Source organism: Leopardus geoffroyi, chromosome B1 (genome assembly GCF_018350155.1).
Source record: "Leopardus geoffroyi isolate Oge1 chromosome B1, O.geoffroyi_Oge1_pat1.0, whole genome shotgun sequence".
Taxonomy (NCBI): Eukaryota; Metazoa; Chordata; class Mammalia; order Carnivora; family Felidae; genus Leopardus; species Leopardus geoffroyi.
Window position 1 is genome coordinate 1,442,466 of NC_059327.1, and position 21,418 is coordinate 1,463,883.

Genomic DNA, 21,418 nt, shown 5'->3' on the forward strand with positions numbered 1-21,418 from the left:
TTGAATGAAATTGTCACCCCCTGGGACACGTTCTTGGAACTGGTGCTTGTGCCCCAAACGGTGTGCCTGTCCTCAGACTCACCCCGTGTGGCTGTTCTCCCCTGGGAGGCGGGTGGCGGGGTCTCTCCGCCCTTCCCAAGTGTGGATGTAGCCAAATTAGGAGGCGGGCGAGGATCGCTCGTCCGGTGTTGCCTTGATTTCCAGCGTGGGTGTCCTTCGCCGCTTGTAGTCTCATCTGTTCTTTCTCCGCAGCCGCCTTTTTCGTTTCACGGCCTCTGAAGGATGGTTTGTCGGTGCTTGTACTTTCTTTGCTGAGGCGCATGGGCGGGGTCTTTCCCAGGCCAGCTTTCCGCCCAGGAGAGTGTTACCTGCGAGGAAGCCGTGGCCGTGGTTAGACCACGTGGGTTAGACCACGTGGTTAGGTGCGGGTGGGGCGGGGCAGGCGGACAGCAGTCACACGGCCGGGAGCTCTGAGCCCAGGTCGACCCGCCGTCCCCGCGGAGACGCGCCGGGTGTCTGCGCACCCCGAGTGCGGGCCTCGGTCCTGTCCCGAGGATGCCCCCGTCCTCCCGACGGGCCGCCGTGAGGCTGAGGCTCCCTTCCTCTGTGTCCCGCCGTCCGGCCAGGACACGTTGTGCGCTTTCATCGTCCGATCTCCTTGACGGTTTCTGAGGCGATCCCGTGTTGCACGCTCTTTCAGATGTGCTAGTGAAGGAGTCCAAGTGGACCAAGATGTTCTTCGGCGAAGGCCAGGCCTCCCTGTCGTTCAGCCACCTGAACAAGGACGACGAGGGTCTGTACACCTTGAGGATTGTGTCCAGAGGGGGCATCAGCGAGCACAGCGCCTTCCTGTTTGTCTGCGGTACGTGGAGCCTCCGGGGGCGAGGGGGGCACGGTCAGGGCGTGAGCGCGGGAGGCTGTGACCTCACAGGGGCTAGGCCGGAGCAGGTGCGTGTGTGGGGTCACTCACTCTGCTCCTCGGAGCCTCCTGACGTGACGCGAGCGTTCCCTGTCCTGCGTGTCAGCTCCTGTCCTGACAGCGAGTCCCTGACTACACTTGGGAACAGATCAGAGTCTCCATTTTTGTCTCTCCGTTGATAAATCGATAGAATCTATGAGACGGCTTTCCAGCATGAATACGCCTGCGTTACTAATTCTCGAGAGCGTTGCAGAGCTGAGGGGGCCCTGGAGTAGGGGGCTCCAGGGGGGCGCCCCTCATTGCCTCTGGGCGCACTCATGAGGACAGGCCGGGAGGGGAGGGCTGCTGTTGTCACCACTGCCTCCAGCGAGTGTGTGGGTAGGACGCCCGCGTGGCATCGGCACCTGCAAAGAGCTTGACATCCAGCAGTCTGCGCGCTGTCCCCTTTCTCCCTGACGTGGTCCCGCCGGGGGCTTCCTGACTCCCAGTTCATGGAATTGAGGACAAAGTCATGGCATACCAGCCACGGGGTCACACGTTCTGTACATGATCTATGAATCCCTATCACACGTGGGCACGGAGGTGTGTGTATGTGTATGTGCACGTTTATACGTGGACGTGTCATATGCGTACACATCGTATATCTATCCTGTACAAAACGGACACATGGCCACATGAAATGGATAAAATTATGTATATCATACGTATGCAGTGTATGTATGTGTCTGTGTATGTGTGCACACAGGTGTGCATGTGCACGTCCACACACACACACACACACACACACACATCCACACGTATGTGTATATACCCTACAATTCTTAGGCCCATTTTGTAAGCAAGGGCTGTTACTCTGTTTCCCAAATGCAAATGTGGAGGCTCAGAGGGCTGGGGGACTTCTCCAGGCTGGAGGGGCAGGGGGTCAGGTGTCTGGACCCTCAGCTGGAGCCTTCCCTTGGACACTCAACAGCCCCCGGGCTTTTCTCTTCACCTGGCAGAGCCCTTTTCCCTGTATCTACTCCCGGACCCCTGTGGCCTCCAGCTTGGAGGCCCTCCTCCGCGGGGCCCAGCTGAGCCCCGCCGAAGATCCCAGAACACTTCCGCTCTAGTTGCCCGGTGCTGCTGTCCTGAGCCCCTCCGTTCGGACGGGCTGCCCAGCCTGACCTGCACTCGGTGTTCCCGGCACCTTTGTGCCTACCGCCAGCTCTGGTTATATGTGCCTGGGATGGTCCCATCAGCATATTCTGTTTTCCACTGGAGCTGTCAGAGCGCAAGAATGGGCTGTATCATCAGGGAGTATCATAACTTAAAAAAAAAAAAGGAATAAATGTAAAACAAATCCCCTTCCCCTCCCCAATCCCACAAGATGGCATAAACCTGCAGGGCCGGGGTTTTAGGCCCTTCTGTGAAGTTTTACCATTTTTATTAGGTTGGCATTAAAGTGTCCCTCCCGTTCTCCTGTACGCCTTCTGGTAAGATGTCTCGCCCCATAACAATGCAATAAATACAGCATAGCTGAAATCGCCTTGCTTATTCAGCACCACCAGCAGGAGGAAAATGATGCACGTAGGGGGGAGTTTTACTGTTCTGATTACTTTCTGAGGATTTTGAATGGGAGAGAAAATATTTGGCTCAATGTCACGAAATGCTTAGCTTTTAATATGCCTCGAACAGGAGAGTGTGGCAGTCACGGTTACGGAATAAATACAGATTGTAGATAAGGAAATTCAATGTTTGGCGTATCCACTTTCTGAATAGCTCTGCTGGCCTCAGTGCTCCTGTAATTAAAACCTGAAAATAAAACTTAATGTGCACCGTGGTCACGAGTGGCCCATGAAAGAGTGAGTGTCGTGTGGACCTAAACGTTTGCTCACAGCTTGCAGAAAAAGAAAGGTTTAAATCCTCAATCTCCGAAGGATTTTGAAAGATAAAAGCGTCTAAGGTAATATTTCTCAGGTGTTAAAAAGGCCACACTATTATCATTTCATTGGTTAGTTTTTGACATGACCTTATGGGATAATCCACTATCAAGAGAAGGTGACCTTCCATTTTGGAATCAATTACAAAAAAATCATAGACTTGAGTATCTTAAAGAGGGCAGAACATGTTGACTTTAAAATCTCCTAACTAGGCTTATATTTCTTGTCACCAATCCATCATAGTCAAAAAGAAGTCAGGTCATTTAGACGTGAGGACGAAGCAGGGGTCAGATTGAGTTGAGTAGATACAAGTCTGAGTTTGAAGGAGCCATGAACAGGCTTGACAGTGTCCCAAGCCTCATGCCTCCCCTCCCCCACACCCCGGTGCAGACGCAGACCCACTGGTGACCGGGGCTCCTGGTGCGCCTATGGACTTGCGGTGCTATGACGCAAACCGCGATTATGTCATCGTGACTTGGAAGCCGCCCAACACGACCATGGAGAGCCCTGTCATTGGCTATTTCATTGATCGGTGAGTGCCCATTGTCTTCTTCCGGGGATGGGAACGTTCCTGAAATTATTGTTGGCATGGACAGTGTCTCTGGATATACTTCTAAACTCAAGTTCACGATAGCGTTCTTGATCAGGTACGTCACTATATGGTTATTTAAGGCTCCTGACCGGATAGTTGGAAGATATCACCAAATGGCGGGGCGAGGGCGGGTAGACTTCTGCACGTGGTGCTTGGAGCTCTGCCTGCCTGTCCGACACCCAGTACCGAATGCCCTCCAGCTTCTCCCGGCACGCGGAACCCTGGTTGTGGGTTCTAGGGAGAACTTCCGTCCTGCGCCTCCTTCCGGAGCAGAAGACAGGCTGCGTGAAGCGTAGCTGGGAAGAGCGCCCGCCCATTCGTACCAAATTCCAGTCTTCCTCTCCATTAAATTAGGTTTTCTTCTTGTTTCCGAGTTAAAAAAAAAAATCTATTGACATTTCAAGTACAGAAGATCGGACTTCACCTTTGAGTTAATAACTTAAATGTGGATCATCACAAAATGCATCAGAGTCTTAATTCTTTCATGTTCCTTTACTTGGTGTGGCACTCAGGGCCTGGGAAGGAAACCAAGCAGAGTCGGTGAATTTGTTGCACATGCAGTTTATGCCTCAATCACACACACCAATCACCGAGAAAAACTGTAGTCAAAGAAAATGAATTTGGAAGTAAGATAAAAGGTCTAAGCTATGGATCTCAGAAGATGATGCATCTGGGGAGGGATTTAAGATGCCATATGTATAAAACACAGTAAAATAAGACGTTTGTTTCAGAAAAATCAAATCTTTTTTTTTTTTTTTTGTCAGTACGTTTGTTAAGTTCCCTTTTCCACACCAACAAAGCTGCTTGTTTAGGTAAAATATTCACCATCGGGATGATATTTGAAAGTGCTAAGGTCAGCTTTTGCAGAGGGCATCGGTCGGGGTTTACCTTGAATTAAAAAACAAAAAACTAAAACAAAGCTATTTTCTGTTTTCCTGTGACATTTGAGAATTTTTTCAGCCGTTTGGCGAAAACAATTTCATGGCCCTTCGCAGTTAATGATCTTCCCCCTCTCTCCTTCATTGACAAAGATAAACACAACAGGACTTCAGGTCGGGGAGGCAGCTCTTACCCTACGCGCCCTCCCGTCCTGCAACAGCCGGGTGTTGACTTAAGCCAAGTTGTTCCCTGCCAGATGCTCAGCTATGACCATGGCACGTTCTGCCTGTAACAGGTTAGCACGTGTGGGTCGCAGAACTTCCATTAAAAATTCCGAAGAGTTAGAAAGAGAGTTGATTCTTTAAAGCGAATATACAGCCTGGCTCCGAATGGCTCCGAAAATGATTTCTCTGAACTTGCTGTGTTCTCCTGGGAATTTGACATGACGTTTTGGTGCTGAAATTTCCCAGCCTGTGAAAAATGGAGGCCGATCTCTTCTGCATTTCCAGGTGTCCAGCCAGCACTTAACTTGTTTTCAAAAGACTTCCAAATTCCACACGAGACGTGCTTGAAAGACACGTATTTCTGACATCGGGAGAGACTGAGCCATCGGGCTGGAGACCCTTCACTCCTGGGGCTCAGTAGGGTGGGAGGCATGTGGGGGACGGGCAGCGGGGCACTCCCCTGCACCCTGGCATTGGGCATGCTGGGGAGCTTAGGGCACCCTGTGATTTCGCCACGTGTGTCGGAAAAAGGACTATCAAGGATACGCCTCGAGTGACCTTTGGAGGTCATTTTGCCTAAATGTGGTTGAAGGCAGGAATTGATTTTCAAGCTATAAGTCATCAAGCTTTTAAATATATAAATATATCTATTTCACATTTCCTAAGTAGCTTTGTCTTTTATGGTTTATTTGTACTACTTTTGACATAAATCAGTACTTCACCAGCATCGGTTTCTACCAATGCAAGGTATTTTCCTGTTACAGTTGTCCTAGATACATCACATGTGTGTAGAATAGATATATAGACCTGAGTGAATTTACTAGGCTGATGTATTTGTTATTCTCTACTCTTTTTGTAATTCACAGATGTGAAGTAGGGACAGACAATTGGGTTCAGTGCAATGACGCACCTGTGAAAATCTGCAAATACCCCGTGACAGGCCTTTTTGAAGGGAGGTCTTACATATTCCGCGTGAGGGCGGTCAACAGCGCGGGCATCAGCAGGCCTTCCAGAGTCTCCGAGGCCGTGGCTGCCCTTGACCCCGTAGACCTCAGGAGGTTACAAGGTAGGCCGTGCAGATTGCAAGCTCCAGTCGTGTCTTGGAAACTTGGGACGTTGTCTTCTGTGCTCAGCTGTATGTGAGCCTTAAGAACGTCTCCCGGGGCCGAGCGTGGGGCGGTGATATTTCGTGGTGCCCGTGTGTCCACCGGGGCCGCGTTAGGGGCGGGGCGGCCGGGCGGGCACGTGTGCTTCACCACGAGCGCACACTGCCGTCCTCATGCCCCTCCACTGGAATCCAGATCGCTGGGTTCAGAATTAGCCTTTTCTTAGTCCGTTGGTGATGCGATCTCAACACATGCTAAGAGTCAGAAGCCTTTGAGACCAGGCCGCTCTGTTTCCAAAGTTTAATTTCCCACGACCCAGATTCCCGAAAGGGATGGGACGGTGGGCCCCTCAGTCGTGGTTTTAAGTGAGCCCGTACGTGTTCCTTACCCCCCGCCCCTGGTCTTTCTGATCCGGTACAAAGATCTGGGAAGCACTAACTCTTAAGCCTGTTTGGAATACCTATGCTGATTCCTGTAGAGTCGGGAATATGCTGTAATCATAACGCGGAGGGGATTTGGATCCCACGCTCGGTTAGGGAAGCTGGGCTTTCTTCAGGAAACCATTGGATGCCAAATTGAGCACCAACCTTTCTCTCTGCAGCGGTCCATTTGGAGGGGGATAAAGAAGTCGTAATGTATCAGGACGACCTTGAGGGTAAGTGGCCTCTCACCGCTTTGGCTCAGCTGGGGATTCAGGGTGGCAAGTAGAGACGAGTGTGATCAGCTGGTCAGCACAGGCTTTACATGTAAACATAAAGCCTGCGGGTCAGGCCTGCGTGCTTACGGCCTGTAGAAGTCAGGAAGCACAAGCAGGGCAGAGTGAGGAGAGGATTAGAATCCAGGGGTCCTCACGGGGCCTCATTGCTTCCGTGTAGGGTTCACTACGGCGTTCTCCTGGGGGCGTGCAGAGAAGATCACACTGAATCTGAGCCTTGATCACCGGCTGAGGCTGGGGCCCCTTCTCTCAGACTCCATTAGTGGAGGACTATTTTAGTCTTTCCTTTTAAGCCAAGATTGTATTTCCAGCATTTTAACCGAAATGGAGTGAGTTCTTGCGGTCGGTATCCCTGGTCTCAAAGTTGGCATTTCCCTCATTTATACTGGATTTTATGAACACTTCTCCTAGATAGTTCTCTCAGAGACAGGGAGGAGGATGAATTTATTAAGGAGGGGAACCTGGCATTATGAATCAGAAAGCCAAAGATCTTGGACTCACAAGGACAGTTCATAGAGAACAATGAAAAACTTAAAAACGAAGCAAGTTGAGTTTGGAGCCTCAGGACACGTACTTTGGAGCGAGCTCTCCTTTGAAATCGCTGTGGTCCAAGCACTCTGTCCTCAGGGAGCCGCGGACTGAGGGGTCCTTCGTTGATTTCCATATTTGCCCCCAGATGGTCTCCAGGCTTGCAATCTTCTGCACCTAAAATGGTTTTTCTCTAGTATCTCAAGAAGAACACCCAACGTCCGCAGGGACGCCCTTTAAGAGTCCTGGCTGAGCCCCACGGGAACATCTGAAGGCTTAGATGAGACCTCCACTTCCAGACATTCTCAGAGATGGGGGGAGATGCCCAGGAAAGCGGTGACAAAAGAAAAACAATTTAGGGAAGGTTGACTTACTGTGGCTTCATAAATACCCGATGGAAACATCGCTCTTTGAACAAGTAAAATCTGGTCCTGCTAAGAGTGGAGGAGGGGTTCCTGCAGCACCCCAGCCTGGGTAACGTAGGCGCTTTTGACAGGAGCGAGGAAAAGGAAGTTCTCTTGTTCGCGTCTGGTGGGCGATGGGGTCAGTGAGGAGAGAACCATCTGAGCCATCCTGAGTGGGTGTGTAGGAATTCACATAAAATTGCCCCAAACGAGGAGGCGTTGGCTGCTCCCCACGCCTATCAGTGGTGAAATTTGCATTACGTGAAGGTCACCGTGCAAAGCAATGGGAGTAAGAAATAATATAATAAACCTTCCCGTGGCAGGACCCGTGCCTGTCTGCAGAGAACACCTGCCTTTTTACACATAGATACGGACGTGTTGGGTGTAAACGGCCAGCTATTAAGTGCCAAAGAAATAACACAACGTAAGAGACTGTTTTCCGGCTGATAAAATGGGAGTTACAGACGCAATGCATCTTATTTCCAACTGGAGTGACGTCACAGACCCCACTTTTCATGCTTCTCGTGTTTCCTTTCTTATAAGAAGGCAGGTGCCTTCGTTTTGTGTGATGCGCCCTCGAACGTGGCTGTGTTATATCCACACTGTGGCTGGTGTTTCTGAGGCTCTGTTTGTGTGTCTGGCCATGCGGGCCAGGGGCTGAGACGCTCAGACGGGCCATGGTACTCCCGGAGTCCAGCCAGCGGGCGCCAGCTCTCCGGGGTGCGGCCGCACATTGTCCGAGGTCAGGGGCAGGCAGTTCAGAGAAGGCACCCCGGCGCCCCCTTGCAAACGTGTTAATTACGGTCAGTGCCCCTCTCTGAGTGTCGCCCAGCTTTCCCAGCCTTTCCTGACTTGCTCGCTCGCAAGGTGCACAGTCTGTTCTGGGAAGGGCCGACAGGCCTCGCAGCCCAGGCAGATGGTTGCCTTCCGCTAACTGCACACCCGGCGTCCGGGGCGAAGGCACCGTGTGCTCTGAACACGTGCGCCGTCTCTCGGGCTCTGTCATCCCGGGGATGAAGCTCGGGTTTCACTGACGTGGAGGGGACGTCTGGGCAGCCTGTGGGGGTTGCAGTCTCCCAGGGTGGAGAGAACCAAGTGCAGGATTTGCGATCGGGAGACCAGGGCCTGGGCATCCCAGCTTGCTGACCTGCAGTCACGCGGGAGCGCCGTGGGCGCGGGGACACCCAGGGTAACCTGGTAACGCACTTGGAGTTTCCTGTCCTCTCCGTTTGCTTCCGTTTGCTTCTCTCTGCGCCCTCCTCTCGGCTGTTGGGAGTATGGGTAACAGAGGTGGGTTCTGCCCGTGGCCTCTCCTTGTCCCCCTCCCTGGCCCCCCTCTGCTGTCCGTGGCTGACGCCGTCAGCACATCCCCGAGGCTCCCGCCGCTGCGGGTCGGCCTGACGCCGAAAGGCTCTGGGACCCAAGCGTCTCGCCCCAGCCAGGGGTCCCCCGCTGACACGAATGGGGACTCTTCCTTGTCCCCCAGCATCGGACGAGATGCTTCCTGCTCCGTTTTCTCCGGGCCTGGCAGCTCTGTGCGGGGTCTGAGAACAGCGACACGCTCACACCTGAAAGCACGTGGACAGCAGCTCTGTGAGCGGGCACTCACACGTCCTTACTGCCTTCACCACCTGCCTTGCCGCCCTCTGTTCCCTGGGCGTGCCTCCCACGTCCTGCGGCACCTTGGACGTAAAGCATAAACCAGGCTGCAGCCCTGGGGGCTTGGCACGCGTCACCCGAGGGCGAGGTTCCTGTATCTTCTCCCGTCAGGGCTGTGTCCGGATCTCTTCAGGAGGGGACGCAGTGCGTGGGTCCTGTCGGGTGTCCGGAGGCCCTGCTCCACCCAGCCTTACTGGCACTTTCCTGGAGAGACTCCCGGAGTCCTTGTTTGAATCCAAGCCCCTTGCCAGGAAGCTCCTAGATCAGGCCACGACACCCTTCTGTGCCGAGTGGCCTGTAAGATGTGTAACAGGACTCCTGGGAAACCAGACCCAGTCTTGTTTGTCCCGTCTCCATGCGGTGGTGCAGTTCCTTGCCGGCTGCACAGTCCCCAGGGCGCAATGGGATATGGAGAAGGGCTCAGACGTGTCCTGGGGACGTTCAAACCGGTTTAATCATGTGCTAATCTAATCGGAAGCTCATAATATTTTGTATCACAGCTACAGAGATTGTGGGTCTGGAAAACCTCCACATCTCATGAAAAGCTCTCTCCAGATATAACGCCCCTGACACCTTCACGTGTGTTAAAGCAAGGGGTGTGTCACAAGCCAGGCACAGCAGACCCCTCCGATCACAAATGTTCCAAACTAGTTATTTGCAAGAGGCTTATTGAGATCACTCCAGGATTTTAAACCTGTGGGTATAAGTTCCAGTGCTTGTGAACGTGGCCCGGGCCCCCCTAGGGAGGGAAGAACGACGGGCTATAGAAGGTCGGTGTACAGATCCAGGGCTGTGAGGACGAGCAGTACGAGGAAAATAACCCAGGGGACCAGCAGAGCGAGGGTAATCCCCTTCCAGAAGGCTTCCGTATCGCGGGACACAGACCGAGAGCACCTCCTCTGCACAGGTTCCTGGCACCTCTAAAGCTCCACTCTGGTTAAGCACTCTATTTCTTCCGGGTGGATCTTCCCGCCTCCCCTTCCAGCGGAACTCTGGAAGATTTTTGGATTAGATTCTTTTTTTTTTTTTTTTAATGAGCTGGCTTATGTTAGAAACAAAACTAATTAGGTGATCTTAAGCATTGCATTAGACTTGGCTGGGAAAAATAGTTTGCTTACCGTCCCCAAATAGAAGCGAAGCAGAGGACGTCACTGATAGGGCAGATCTTTGGTGCCTGGGAACGTACCCCGGGGACCGTGCTCCCACGATGGGCTCCGGCGAACGGGGGGACCTGGGGCACACCCAGCACTAACTGAGTTCATCACTCCTGCAGGCGACGTGCAGATCCCAGGGCCGCCCACCAATGTGCACGCCTCAGAGATCAGCAGGACGTATGTGGTCCTCAGCTGGGACCCGCCTGCTCCCCGCGGCAAGGAGCCGCTGATGTATTTCATCGAGAAGGTACCGTGTGTTGTAAACCCTCACATTGTGCTGTTCAGCGGGTTGCGCTCTAAGGGCGCCGGCTCTGCTGTGAGTACGTGGCCAGCCCGGCCGTGCAAGTGGGAATCAGGGGACTGCGTCCTGGGTCTGGGTTTGCTGCCTTCCTGTGAGCGAGCGGCCCCACCCCCACGAAGGCACGGAAATGGGGGATCTGTATGTTTTCTTCCTGCCGACGCAGTCTAGCTCCCACGTCTCACTCGAGGACGAGTGAGACGTGGGCAGGAGGGTCGTTTGCTGCTGCTCTGCATTTGTTCAGAGGTCGCGTGGCCACTTGGTGGCGGTCTTGTACAGGGATTCACACTGCAGCTGGCCGGGAGAGCCGGTTCTTGGCTGGAGGGCTCTAGGTCTGGACGCAGAGAGAAGTAGCTGTGTATTGCAGCCCGGCACACGCACGCACACACACTCATAAATGCACACACATATGCACATGCACACACGCATACACACACACACATATGCACACACGTGCGCACACACTCAAACACGCACACACGTGACCACACACTCATACATGTATGCACACACTCATAAATGTGTGCACACATGCATACACCCATACGCATATGCACACACACTCATACATGTGCACAAGCACACGTGCACACACTTGCACACACACGAACACATAATGCACACACGCACACACGTACACACTCATACATGTACACAAGCACACATAGGCACACACTCAGACACACATGCACACACACTCATACACACACACACATGGGCACATGCACACAGTCATACACGCACACACATATGCACACACGCACACACACACATACAAACACGCACACACGTGAGCACACACTCATACACGTATGCACACACTCATAAATGTGGACACACATGCATACACCCATATGCATATGCACACACACACATGCATGTGCACAAGCACACACATTTGCACACACACAAACACACATGCATGCACACACACACTTATACATGTACACAAGCACACATAGGCACACACATGCACACACTCAGACACACATGCACACACACGCACACGGGCACATGCGCAACTCATACACGCACACACATATGCACGCACGTGCACACATGCATGCACTTGCACACATGCACATACAGTCGCACACATGCACACACGCACACACTCATACATGCACACATGCATGCACTTGCACACATGCACACACAGTCGCACACACACATGCACACGTCTAACCAACAACTCCCAAACCGCGACATCCTTACCGCATGCTATGATGCACTCCGACTTTGGTCTGTCCCGTAGCACTGGACACAGCTTTTGACCCCTTCACGGGCTCAGTGACCTGCTAGTGGGCTGTGGGTCATATTGAGAAAAATTGCTGTGGTCCAGATCCCGTGGCTGGTTTTGTGACCCTCCACTTACGCCACAGTGTGGTGTGGAGTGCGCCGTTTATGGCATACACACGGGACAGAGCAAGTAACAGGTGCGTGCGGCACAGGAACGGCGCGCGGTACAACTAGAGGAAGCAGACGCGGGAATGAAGTGAGCGCTATTTCAGCCTCCAGGGCGTGGACGGACCCCGTGGCCCTCACCGCTGGTCTGCAGGGCTGCCTTATGTGGCGGCTGACCCTGCAGTGCTGCAGGGCAAGGTGTTCAGGGCCCGGTGGCGTGCGCCGGGGGCCCGGGGAGCAGCGTGAGGCCCCCGGGAGGGGCCGGGAGTGTGGGCTCCTGGCGGGCAGTCTACCCCCAGCCCGTCTGAGGTGGTCTTGTGGTGACTTCATTCCTGTCAAGGCCCGGAAGGAAGCGCGGGAATACGGATTCCTCTTTCCCACTTTATGCTGACACCAAGAGTGGGGGGCGGCAGCCCGGCACCCAGACGCCAAGCGGGTGGCCTGCTGCATCACCCGGAGCGGAGTTTCAGCGCGATTGCGCCTCTGCTGGATAGCTCCTGGACGGCTCCCGGGCCGCTCCCGCCGTGTTGACGCCCGTGGTTCAGCGGCTAGTGGCCGCTTCAGTGGCTAGTCCGCCTGAGGTGAAGCTGGCGGTGCCCCGAGTGCTCTTGTGCTCCAGACGCATGCCCTGGGGGCCCTGCTCCGGGCACGGGGACCTACACACGTCCTTCCAGCCTCCACCGAAGGATGAGCAGCTCCCGACTTAGCTCTGGCTCCCGAGCCTTTCTTGGGCTTCTAGAAGCTTGGCAGTAAGCCCCTTGTGTTTCCTCCCTCCTCCCTGTCGTCATGCCTCCAACGCGAGGCTCCTCCTCTCTGCTCGGCCCCAGCTGAGTGTCAGACGGGGGCGCGTGGGGGCCTCCGACTGCGGGTGCCTGCACCAGCCCCCAGACGGTGACTTCGCTCCTGCTGAAACAAGAGACAGCTTTCAATGTGACTCTGACTTCTAGAAGCCCGGGGTCATTTGAAATGCTTTCGCTGTTCTTGGGAGCCTTTCCAAGGGTCACTGTGCACGTGCTTTTGCTGCCTCAGGATCCCTTCAGGAAGGGGGATCTTTCTCTATAGGAAACAATTAAGTGAAACTTGTAACTGAAGTTTAAAAAAATAATTATCAGTGATGAGAAAATCAAATGATAAAAACGAAACCTGCAGTATGGAAAGTTTGGGAAATACAGAGACATTATATAGAATAAAATGAAAATCACTGATAACTCCATCATTTGAAATAGTCATTATGCTTTAAAAAGTATTTATTTTTGAGAAAGAGAGAGAGAGAGAGAGGGAGAGAGAGAAGGAGGGAGAGAGTGAGTGGGGGAGGGCAGAGAGGGTGACACAGAATCCGATGCAGGCTCCAGGCTCTGAGCCATCAGCACAGAGCCTGATGCAGGGCTCGAACTCATAGACCACGAGATCATGACCTGAGCCGAAGTTGGACACTTAATTGACAGAGCCCCCGGGCACCCCTGAAATAGTCATGATGAACGTGTGATACATATATTAAGAGTCTTTTTCTCTATAGTCTTTTGTATACTTTATATGTCATCAGTACAGTTGGCATCCTGTGTTACATTTAGCAAAACAGTCGCTCTCCTCTGATTGAGGATTTTTATAAGGTAGCCTAAGTGACGACGTTCTCCAACGTACGGATGTATCATAGCGCGTCTTACGTTGCTGCTAGTTAGGTAGATTGCTGTTACTATGATAATAGTCGCAAAATACTGTACATTTTAAATTGAAATGTGACCAGTTGAGTTACGATAGAATTTGATGAATACCTTAAATTTTCTTTAATTCTTTACAGTTCATTCCACTTTACTAAAACTACAACCTATGTGTTAATTCCTTGAAGTTTATTTGCTTTCACGTAAAACTTTTTACTGCTGAGCATTTCCAACTTGGGGTAATTTCTTACCTACTTTTCCTGGTTGAATTCCCTTTTCGCGTGATTCAGGAAAGGTTTACTGATGGCCCGGGACGTGCTCTACCCCCGGACGTCCCTAGAGATTAGTTTGGCTAGCTAAAGCAGAATGGTTCCGTCAGCATGTGTTTGGGCGGTTCTTGGCTTCCTTTGGCGAATCCCATGTCTCTTCACAGTCGGTGGTCGGGAGCGGGAGCTGGCAGCGGGTCAACGCCCAGATGGCCGTGCGGTCCCCTCGCTACGCCGTCTTTGACCTTGCTGAAGGGAAGCCATACGTGTTCCGGGTTTTGTCAGCCAACAAACATGGCCTGAGCGAACCATCGGAGATCACCGCCCCCATCCAGGCCCAGGATATGATTGGTGAGTACGGTCATGTCCGTGAGCGACCACAGCTGGGGACAGGCCCTGAGTCACTGACATCAGAGGCCATGATGTTGTGTTGAAAAAGACAATTCATGTTGTACGGGAGTTAAAATTCAAGCTGTCTTAAAATTTCATTTTACAGGAGACAGAGATCTCTTTGCCCTGTGTTGGTTGGTACTCAACATTTCCCCAAAGTTCTGTCTTATTTTAAGTTTACTTCTTTATTTTGAGAGACTGAAAGAGAGCTTGTGAGCAGGGGAGGGCAGAGAGAGAGAGGGAAAGAGAGAATCCCAAGCAGGCTCTGTGCTGTCGGCGCAGAGCCTGATTTGGGGCTCGAACTCCTAAACTATGAGATCATGACCTGAGCCAAAGTCAAGAGTCGGATGCTTAACTGACTGAGCTGCCCAGGTGCCCCTCTATCTTATTTTCATGGAACTAATAAATGGGTTAGAAATATTTTTAGGCATTGGCCACCTTTTTAAAAACCCTGAACACACCGGAACTCCTTGCCCGTATGGCTTCAAGTTCCCTCTTGGAAGATGTCAAGTAGGAGTTACAGAAATTCTGAATTGCACCGGTGAGAAAAATCTGTGGTCAAGTCACGATTAGATTTGGAATCCCGTCAAGTTTCTGATCAATCTGATAGGAGTGTGTCTTGTTTTCTTAAAATCAGTCATTTCACCCTCCGGAAATTGTTAACTACCCTGTTAGCCAAAGTGTGTGTGTCATCAGAATATGCTTTTTTTTTTTTTTATTAAGTTTTATTTATTGAGAGAGAGAGAGAGAGAGAGAGAGAGAGAGAATGAGAACCAGCAGGGAGGGGCAGAGAGGGAAACAGAATCCCAAGCAGGCTCAGCGCTGTCAGCACAGAGCCTGATGTGGGGCTCAATCTCATGAACCGTGAGATCATGACCTGAGCTGAAACCAAGAGTTGGACACTCAACCGGTTAAGCCCCCCCAGGCGCCCCGAACGTGATTTTCAACTTTTCTGGTGGGGGTATGGGAGATTCGGTGGTTGTAATTCCTTTGTGAGTCGGGTAGGACTTGGGAGGACGGAGGAAGGTCCGGCACCTTTGGCTCCCCCGGGTGGCAGCCTGCCCTCCACTTCCCTCCGTGTGCAGATTTCAGGTCGTCCTTCCCTGTGGACACAAGGGCTCGAGGGTCTGTGGTACAGCTTCCAAAACTCTGATACCATGTCCCATCTGTCACTGTGTCTCCCCTGCACAGCCGTGCCTTCTGCCCCTGGCCGGGTGCTGGCGTCGCGGAACACGAAGACGTCGGTGGTCGTGCGGTGGGACAGACCCAAGCAGGAAGACGATCTCCTCGGCTACTACGTGGACTGCTCCGTGGCGGGGTCCAACGTCTGGGAGCCGTGCAATCACAAGCCCATTGGCTACAACAGGTGTGGCCCTGCGGGGGCCCCAGAACTGCCGTGTGAGGGGACAGAGTAGGAGACGCAAAAGCAGACAGGAGCCGCTCAGGCTCAGAGCGGTCCACGCCGTGGTGCCCACGCCCGTGAGCCTCTACACAAAGGTCTGTTTCTTGTGCCCACGTAAGGGGCGCAGGACTCCAGAGCTGACAGGTTGCTCGGGTCCCCAGGCTCGTGCCTGAAACGATTAGTGTGTTCACGACAGAGGAGGCTCCAGAACCTTGACTCTCCCGACACGGGAGCAGTTAAGGCTTCCCTTCCAGCGGGAAAGTTACAGTCGCAACCGCGACCTGAGAGGTGTTTTATTTTTCCGTGTTGATTTTTCGAACTTTTAAAATTGCTTCGTTTGCGTAAGTGAGAGCCCGCACTCTACCACCGATTGAGACAAAGCCGGGGGACGTCCCATCTCTGGTGCAGGGGACCTGGGCCCCTCCTGCCGTGGGAGGGAGCATCTTCGCTCGGCATCGATGCACTCCCCTTTCCTGCCAAGGGTGCAGAATGTCAGACCCTGTTAGGCCCTCTCCAGGATGTGCTTCTCCAGAAAACAGAGGCAGCTGTCTGGCTCTGCACCATGGACGGGCGGTCAGTGATGGCTCAGCCGTCTTTCCCGTTTCAGTCTTCTTAAGAAAGTAATAGATTGGAAAAGGCTGTGGCTGCGAAAGAAGAGATGCGACTGAGAGCATTGGTTAGGTGTTATTTAGAGTTCACGGGCGGCAAATGCAGAAAGAGATCTCAGAACAAAGAGGTGAAAATAGCATTCTCAGGCCAGAGTTTTGTAGAAGGTCACAGCACGTTCACAGGTCCGGTGAGGCAAGCGGTGACCGCTTACGCGGACCGGGCAGAGCGCCGGCCTGTGCAGGGTTTCCCGGGTGACACTTGCCAGGGGTGCTGGAGGAGGGGGCCGATGTCCCGTTTCACAGATGGGCTAGCAGCCTCACCAAGGGGGAGGCATGTGACTAGGGGCCCAAATCTGTGGAGTGTGGAGGCCGGTGTTCGGGGCTCGTCTGACTAGGGTCCCTTCCGTGTCCGGAACGCTTCCTGCTTCTAAGCCTTCCACACGTGGGTTCTTTAGATGAGGACTTGAATGCTGTTTCATGACAGACGTTTGATTCAGACAGAACCTGGTAACTGGGGAAGCGAAGGGGAGGGGGGGCGCAGAGCACGTGGGCGACACGGAGGAAGAGGGGCGCTTAGGATCTGAGGGGCTTGCTTTCCGTGCCCCCAGACCTGTGCCCCTCCAGCTCCTCGCGTAGTGAGGCGTCACCCCGCCTTCCTTCCTGACCCCGCGTGCTGGTTTGCATCAGAAAGCTAAAACTGCCACGGGAACCCATGCATACCGTGTGTGCACAACTCGACTCAGAGTAACGTTCCTTCTCGTCCCCCGTGGCAGAAACGTTGGCGTGTCCCCCACGATTTGTACTTGTGCTGCGGGAGACAGAAAAACGGTTCAGCCACGTAGTCGTGCCCCTGACTGGTGTCTCCCTCAGGTTCGTGGTGCACGGCCTGACCACCGGTGAGCAGTACGTGTTCCGGGTGAAGGCAGTGAATGCCGTCGGCACAAGTGAAAACTCTCAGGAGTCGGACGTCATCAAGGTCCAGGCCGCTCTCAGTGAGTAACCCGCGGGCTTACTTACGATTTCTGATGATGCACAGTGTTACGGAATTTCCGAGGAATGTCGGATCCGATAACACTTAGGTGGGAAATAGAGCAAAAAAAAAAAAAAAAAAAAAAAGAAAAAGAAAAAAAAGAAAAAGAAAAAAAAATCAGTTACTCTTTTGTTTTAAGGTCACTATTCTAATCTGTCAGTTTTTCCCGGGAAGGACTTCCAAACGTTACCGTTTTCCTCTTCGAGTCCTTTCTACTAAACGAAAAGCAATCGTCTACATTTTTATTCTGTGATGAGAACGGATCTTTCCCGGGTCACCTGTGTCTCAGGTGACAGAGGACGGCTGGGCGTAGGTCACCCAGAGTTGGGGGTGGGGGAGCAGAGACGTGTCCCTCTTCAACCCAGTAGGAAAAGATGGTCCATTTCCAAATGGGTTCAGAAGGAAAATACAAATTCGTGCTCACTTGAGTGATTCTGGCGTCTGTAACGTTCATCATCTCTGGTCACGGGGGCACAGGTGTCGTTCATGGATGTGATGAGACGGCTCCTCGGGGCTTTCCCCAGAGGAGGGGGAGGAATCTCATATTTCAGCCATCCGGGCCAGATTTCAATAATTTATTGCCCTTGTATTATTGAAATATTGGAAGACGTCTGTGTGCCTGTGTTATTTATTGGGGGATGTGTTTAGAAATAGCAATAAATACATACGACGGACGCGTCCTCTCTTCAAAGGAAGAGATGAAAACACACAAAGATGGGTCGGGTCTGGGCGCCACCCCCCCAGCTGCCGCCTGCCCCCCCTTACCCCAGTGCAGGAGCCGCCCCGCGGGGCAGGGGGTGCCCAGGCCGACTCTGGGGTAACCCTCCCGCCCTGTGTCCCTGCAGCTGTCCCCTCGCATCCGTACGGGGTCACGCTTCTGAACTGCGACGGCCACTCCATGACGCTGGGCTGGAAGGTGCCCAGGTTCAGCGGCGGGGCCCCCATCCTGGGTTACTACATAGACAAGCGCGAGGCTCAGCACAAGAACTGGCACGAGGTCAACTCTTCGCCTGTGAAGGAGAGGATCCTGACGGTTGGTTCTTCCGGGTTCATGGGTCTCCGCTCTGCTTTCGCGTCCCGGGCAGAGTCCTTCCTTCGGCGACTCAGACACTAGATCACGTGACACAGAAGCAAAAGCGGGTTAAGAAAAGTTCGCGGTCTCCTGAGATCCTGTATCTCTAGAACTGGGTCTTAGGAAGCATTTTGTCCTGTGAAGCAGGAGCAGGTGGAGAGGCAAGGGGGTGGGCGGGGGAGCGGGGGTTAGGGACACCGCCGCGGCCGGCTCCAGGCCCCGAGCTTGTCGCAGCGAGCGGCCGCGGGGATGTGAGGTTTGCGCCCAGCAGGTGTCAGTCAGGGAGTCCCCCTGCCCCCGGCTTCTTTGTCGTGGTTTTCCTGAGCAAGGCTGCATGCCCGCCCCCGAGTGAGTCACTTGTCCAAACGCCTGTTCTGTCCGAGCGGAGAGAGTGGGAAGGACGTGGGCTTGGAGGAAGGAAGATCTGGGACCGAATCCAGACACAAACCCTCAGCAGCCCGTGGGCTTTCTCTTCTGACCTCTGACATTCCCACTCCTCGTTCGCACAGTGTAGGTCACAGGCTTGTGTGTGTGAACGTGTGTGCACAGTGCAAACACATGTGAGCATGCACACGTGTGCCTGTGTGTGCACATGAGCATATGAATGTGTACGTGTATTTGTGAATGGGTATGAGTGCACAAATGTGTGTGCATATGTGTTCACGTGTGTATGAGAAAAGCATTTACTTAAAAAAATTTTTTTAATGTTTATTTACCTTTGAGAGAGAGAGAGACAATAATGAGCAGGCGGGTGGGGGCAGAGAGAGACAGAGACCCAGAATCCGAAGCAGGCTCCAGGCTCTGAGCTGTCAGCACAGAGCCCGACGTGGGGCTCGAACTCACGGACTGCAAGGTCGTGACCTGAGCCGAAGTCGGCCGCTTCACCGACTGAGCCACCCAGGCGCCCGAGGCCGTTGGACTTTAAATGCACTCGCTTTGCAGGTCATCCGTTTTTAGAGACAGTATTGTCTGGAAACTGCCAGGCAGCGCTAAGGGTCCTGGTCAAGGCCTTCCCCTCACGTTTGGGTACAGATCCTCGTGTGGCTGAGGTCGCAACCGAAGGGCCTCCAGCCGGTGTGCTGGGGACGGTGACGGATTGCCCGGTGTCACAGAGTGAGGCCCTGGTCTGGCAGGGAGGCCTCGGGTCCCCAGCCCGTGGCGGCCAATGTGCCAGCGTTCACAGAAGGGACGGGGGCTTGAGGGCGGGCCCCTCTGCTCTGCTGTTCACTTGCCTCTGTGCCTTCGTGTCTCCAAGCCCCCGGAGCCCTATCTGCCGGTGGTGGTGGCGGGGGGGGTCATCACTCTGCCCCTGTAGGCGAGGTTATGCAAGGAAGGAACAGGGCAAAGCAGGTGAGGTCCCCTGGAGCGGCCACATGCGGCAGGGGCATCCGCAGCCCTCCCTGACCTCACTGCACAGTTTACCGACGTGGCCCCTCCCTCGGGGTTCATTCGTGAGTCAGTCGTGAACGACTGCAACGCAACGCTTATTTCATGCGTTAACTTGAATAATCCGCGTAGGTGGATGGCTTGACAGAAGGCTCACTCTATGAGTTCAAAATCGCGGCCGCCAACCTGGCGGGGATCGGGCAGTCGTCGGACCCCAGCGAGCTCTTCAAGTGTGAGGCGTGGACCATGCCTGAGCCTGGTACGAGTCCCCTCTGGGGCCCCGAGTGCCCTGCGCACGCATGGGGCTGGCCAGGGGGCGGGCGCTGCGGCGGACAGGTTTCCTGCATGGGCGTGGGTGACACGCGTGCCCCACCTGGGTGCACCCGCTCTGTCTGTGAGACAGGCTGCTGGTCCTGAGCAGCGATGTGGGCTCACGAGCCATCGCGAGGGTGGCCGCAGTGCCCCCCGTGCCCCATGCGCGGCTGTGGGGCCGGCCGGACGCCCCCCACTCCCCCCTCCACGCTCCTCCTGGACGTTCTCCGACAAACGCCGATGGAGACATTCAGTAGGCAGATTAGCGATGAGCGTGGTGCGAAAAAGCAGTGTTTCCCCGGGGCGGCGGCTGTGCCGTGCGGCCGGCGTGTGCGTGCATGGGCATGGGGTATGTTCCACTTTGCAGGTCCTGCCTACGATCTGACGTTCTGTGAGGTCAGGGACACGTCGCTGGTCATGCTCTGGAAGGCGCCCATGTACACGGGCAGCAGCCCCATTTCTGGGTATTTTGTGGACTGTAAGGAGGAGGATTCTGGAGAATGGAGCACCGTGAACGAGGCGGCAACCGCCAACCGTTACCTAAAGGTGACCGCGTTCCTCCGCTCGCTCGCTGCCTCGCGGGGAGGGTGACTTTGGTCCCGCTGCGGACGGGCTCCGAGCCACCAGGCGGCCGCCCGCGTAGCTCGGTGCCACCGTGCACGGTCTCCACTACTGGTTTTTTGCGCTCCAGGCCTTGGAGTTCGTCCGAATAAGTCAGGATGGCTCACAGACGTCTGCCCGAGAAGCACACGCACAGCTTTGTTCTTGCTCCACGTTTCTATTTTTAGCACCTACGGTTTGCCCATCACTGGGGGCAGTTGTGACCCTGGTCTTTGGAGCAGGAGGCCACCTGGCCGGTCTGTTCCCCAGCTGCCCTCACCCAGGGGTTTTTGTCGCTTGACTGGGGTCTCTGTGGCGTGGCACGTACACGCCTGTACGGAAAGACCACACCTGGGTCGTGTCCCCGGCTGCACCTTCAGACACGTAAATCGGCATCAGCCTCTGGGAAGCAAGCCGACAGTGTAAAACAAGATCGGGTTCTTCTGAATGAACCGATCAGCTTCTAAGGATCTAGCAAAGCAAATGACTTAGGTACACTTTACTTACCAGTGCGGATTGCGGTACACATTACCTCCGTATGTGCGAGAGGAAAATGATTTAATCTTCATGCCTCCAAATGATGGCATATCTCGCGCGGTTAGCACTCACCGTGAAAATAATATTTCGTCCCATAGAATCGTGTTAAGTATGAACCCCAGGTTGCAAACTGGAGGTGTGATTTTAATTCTGCTTTGAAACATGCAGAGAAAAAAGAAACAACGTAGCAACATTGAAGAGTGAGTGTTTGCTCTTGCAAAGTAAGGCTGGGAGTGATGGTCAGCCTGTCTCACCTCTGGCCTTCCTCCTTCCTTGCCACGTTCCAGCTGGGAAATGAATTGCTTTTTTAAAAAGCAGGTTCACGGTAAAATGTGAAAAGTATAAAGTCTGTGTCA

General features: G+C 53.7%; 1 protein-coding gene across 3 annotated transcripts in view; it reads left to right on the forward strand.

The window, feature by feature from the left end:
• MYOM2 (myomesin 2) overlaps window positions 1–21,418 on the forward strand; it is a 74,342-nt gene that overhangs the window by 25,664 nt on the left and 27,260 nt on the right. For all 3 annotated transcript variants that reach the window (XM_045451766.1, XM_045451773.1, XM_045451777.1), the window contains 11 exons: window positions 701–862; window positions 3,229–3,370; window positions 5,400–5,599; window positions 6,241–6,294; window positions 10,219–10,346; window positions 13,893–14,076; window positions 15,307–15,481; window positions 16,996–17,117; window positions 18,001–18,188; window positions 19,746–19,872; window positions 20,293–20,471. In XM_045451766.1, coding sequence (XP_045307722.1) covers window positions 701–862; window positions 3,229–3,370; window positions 5,400–5,599; window positions 6,241–6,294; window positions 10,219–10,346; window positions 13,893–14,076; window positions 15,307–15,481; window positions 16,996–17,117; window positions 18,001–18,188; window positions 19,746–19,872; window positions 20,293–20,471 — 1,661 coding nt within the window. The remainder of the gene's footprint in view (window positions 1–700; window positions 863–3,228; window positions 3,371–5,399; window positions 5,600–6,240; window positions 6,295–10,218; window positions 10,347–13,892; window positions 14,077–15,306; window positions 15,482–16,995; window positions 17,118–18,000; window positions 18,189–19,745; window positions 19,873–20,292; window positions 20,472–21,418) is intronic.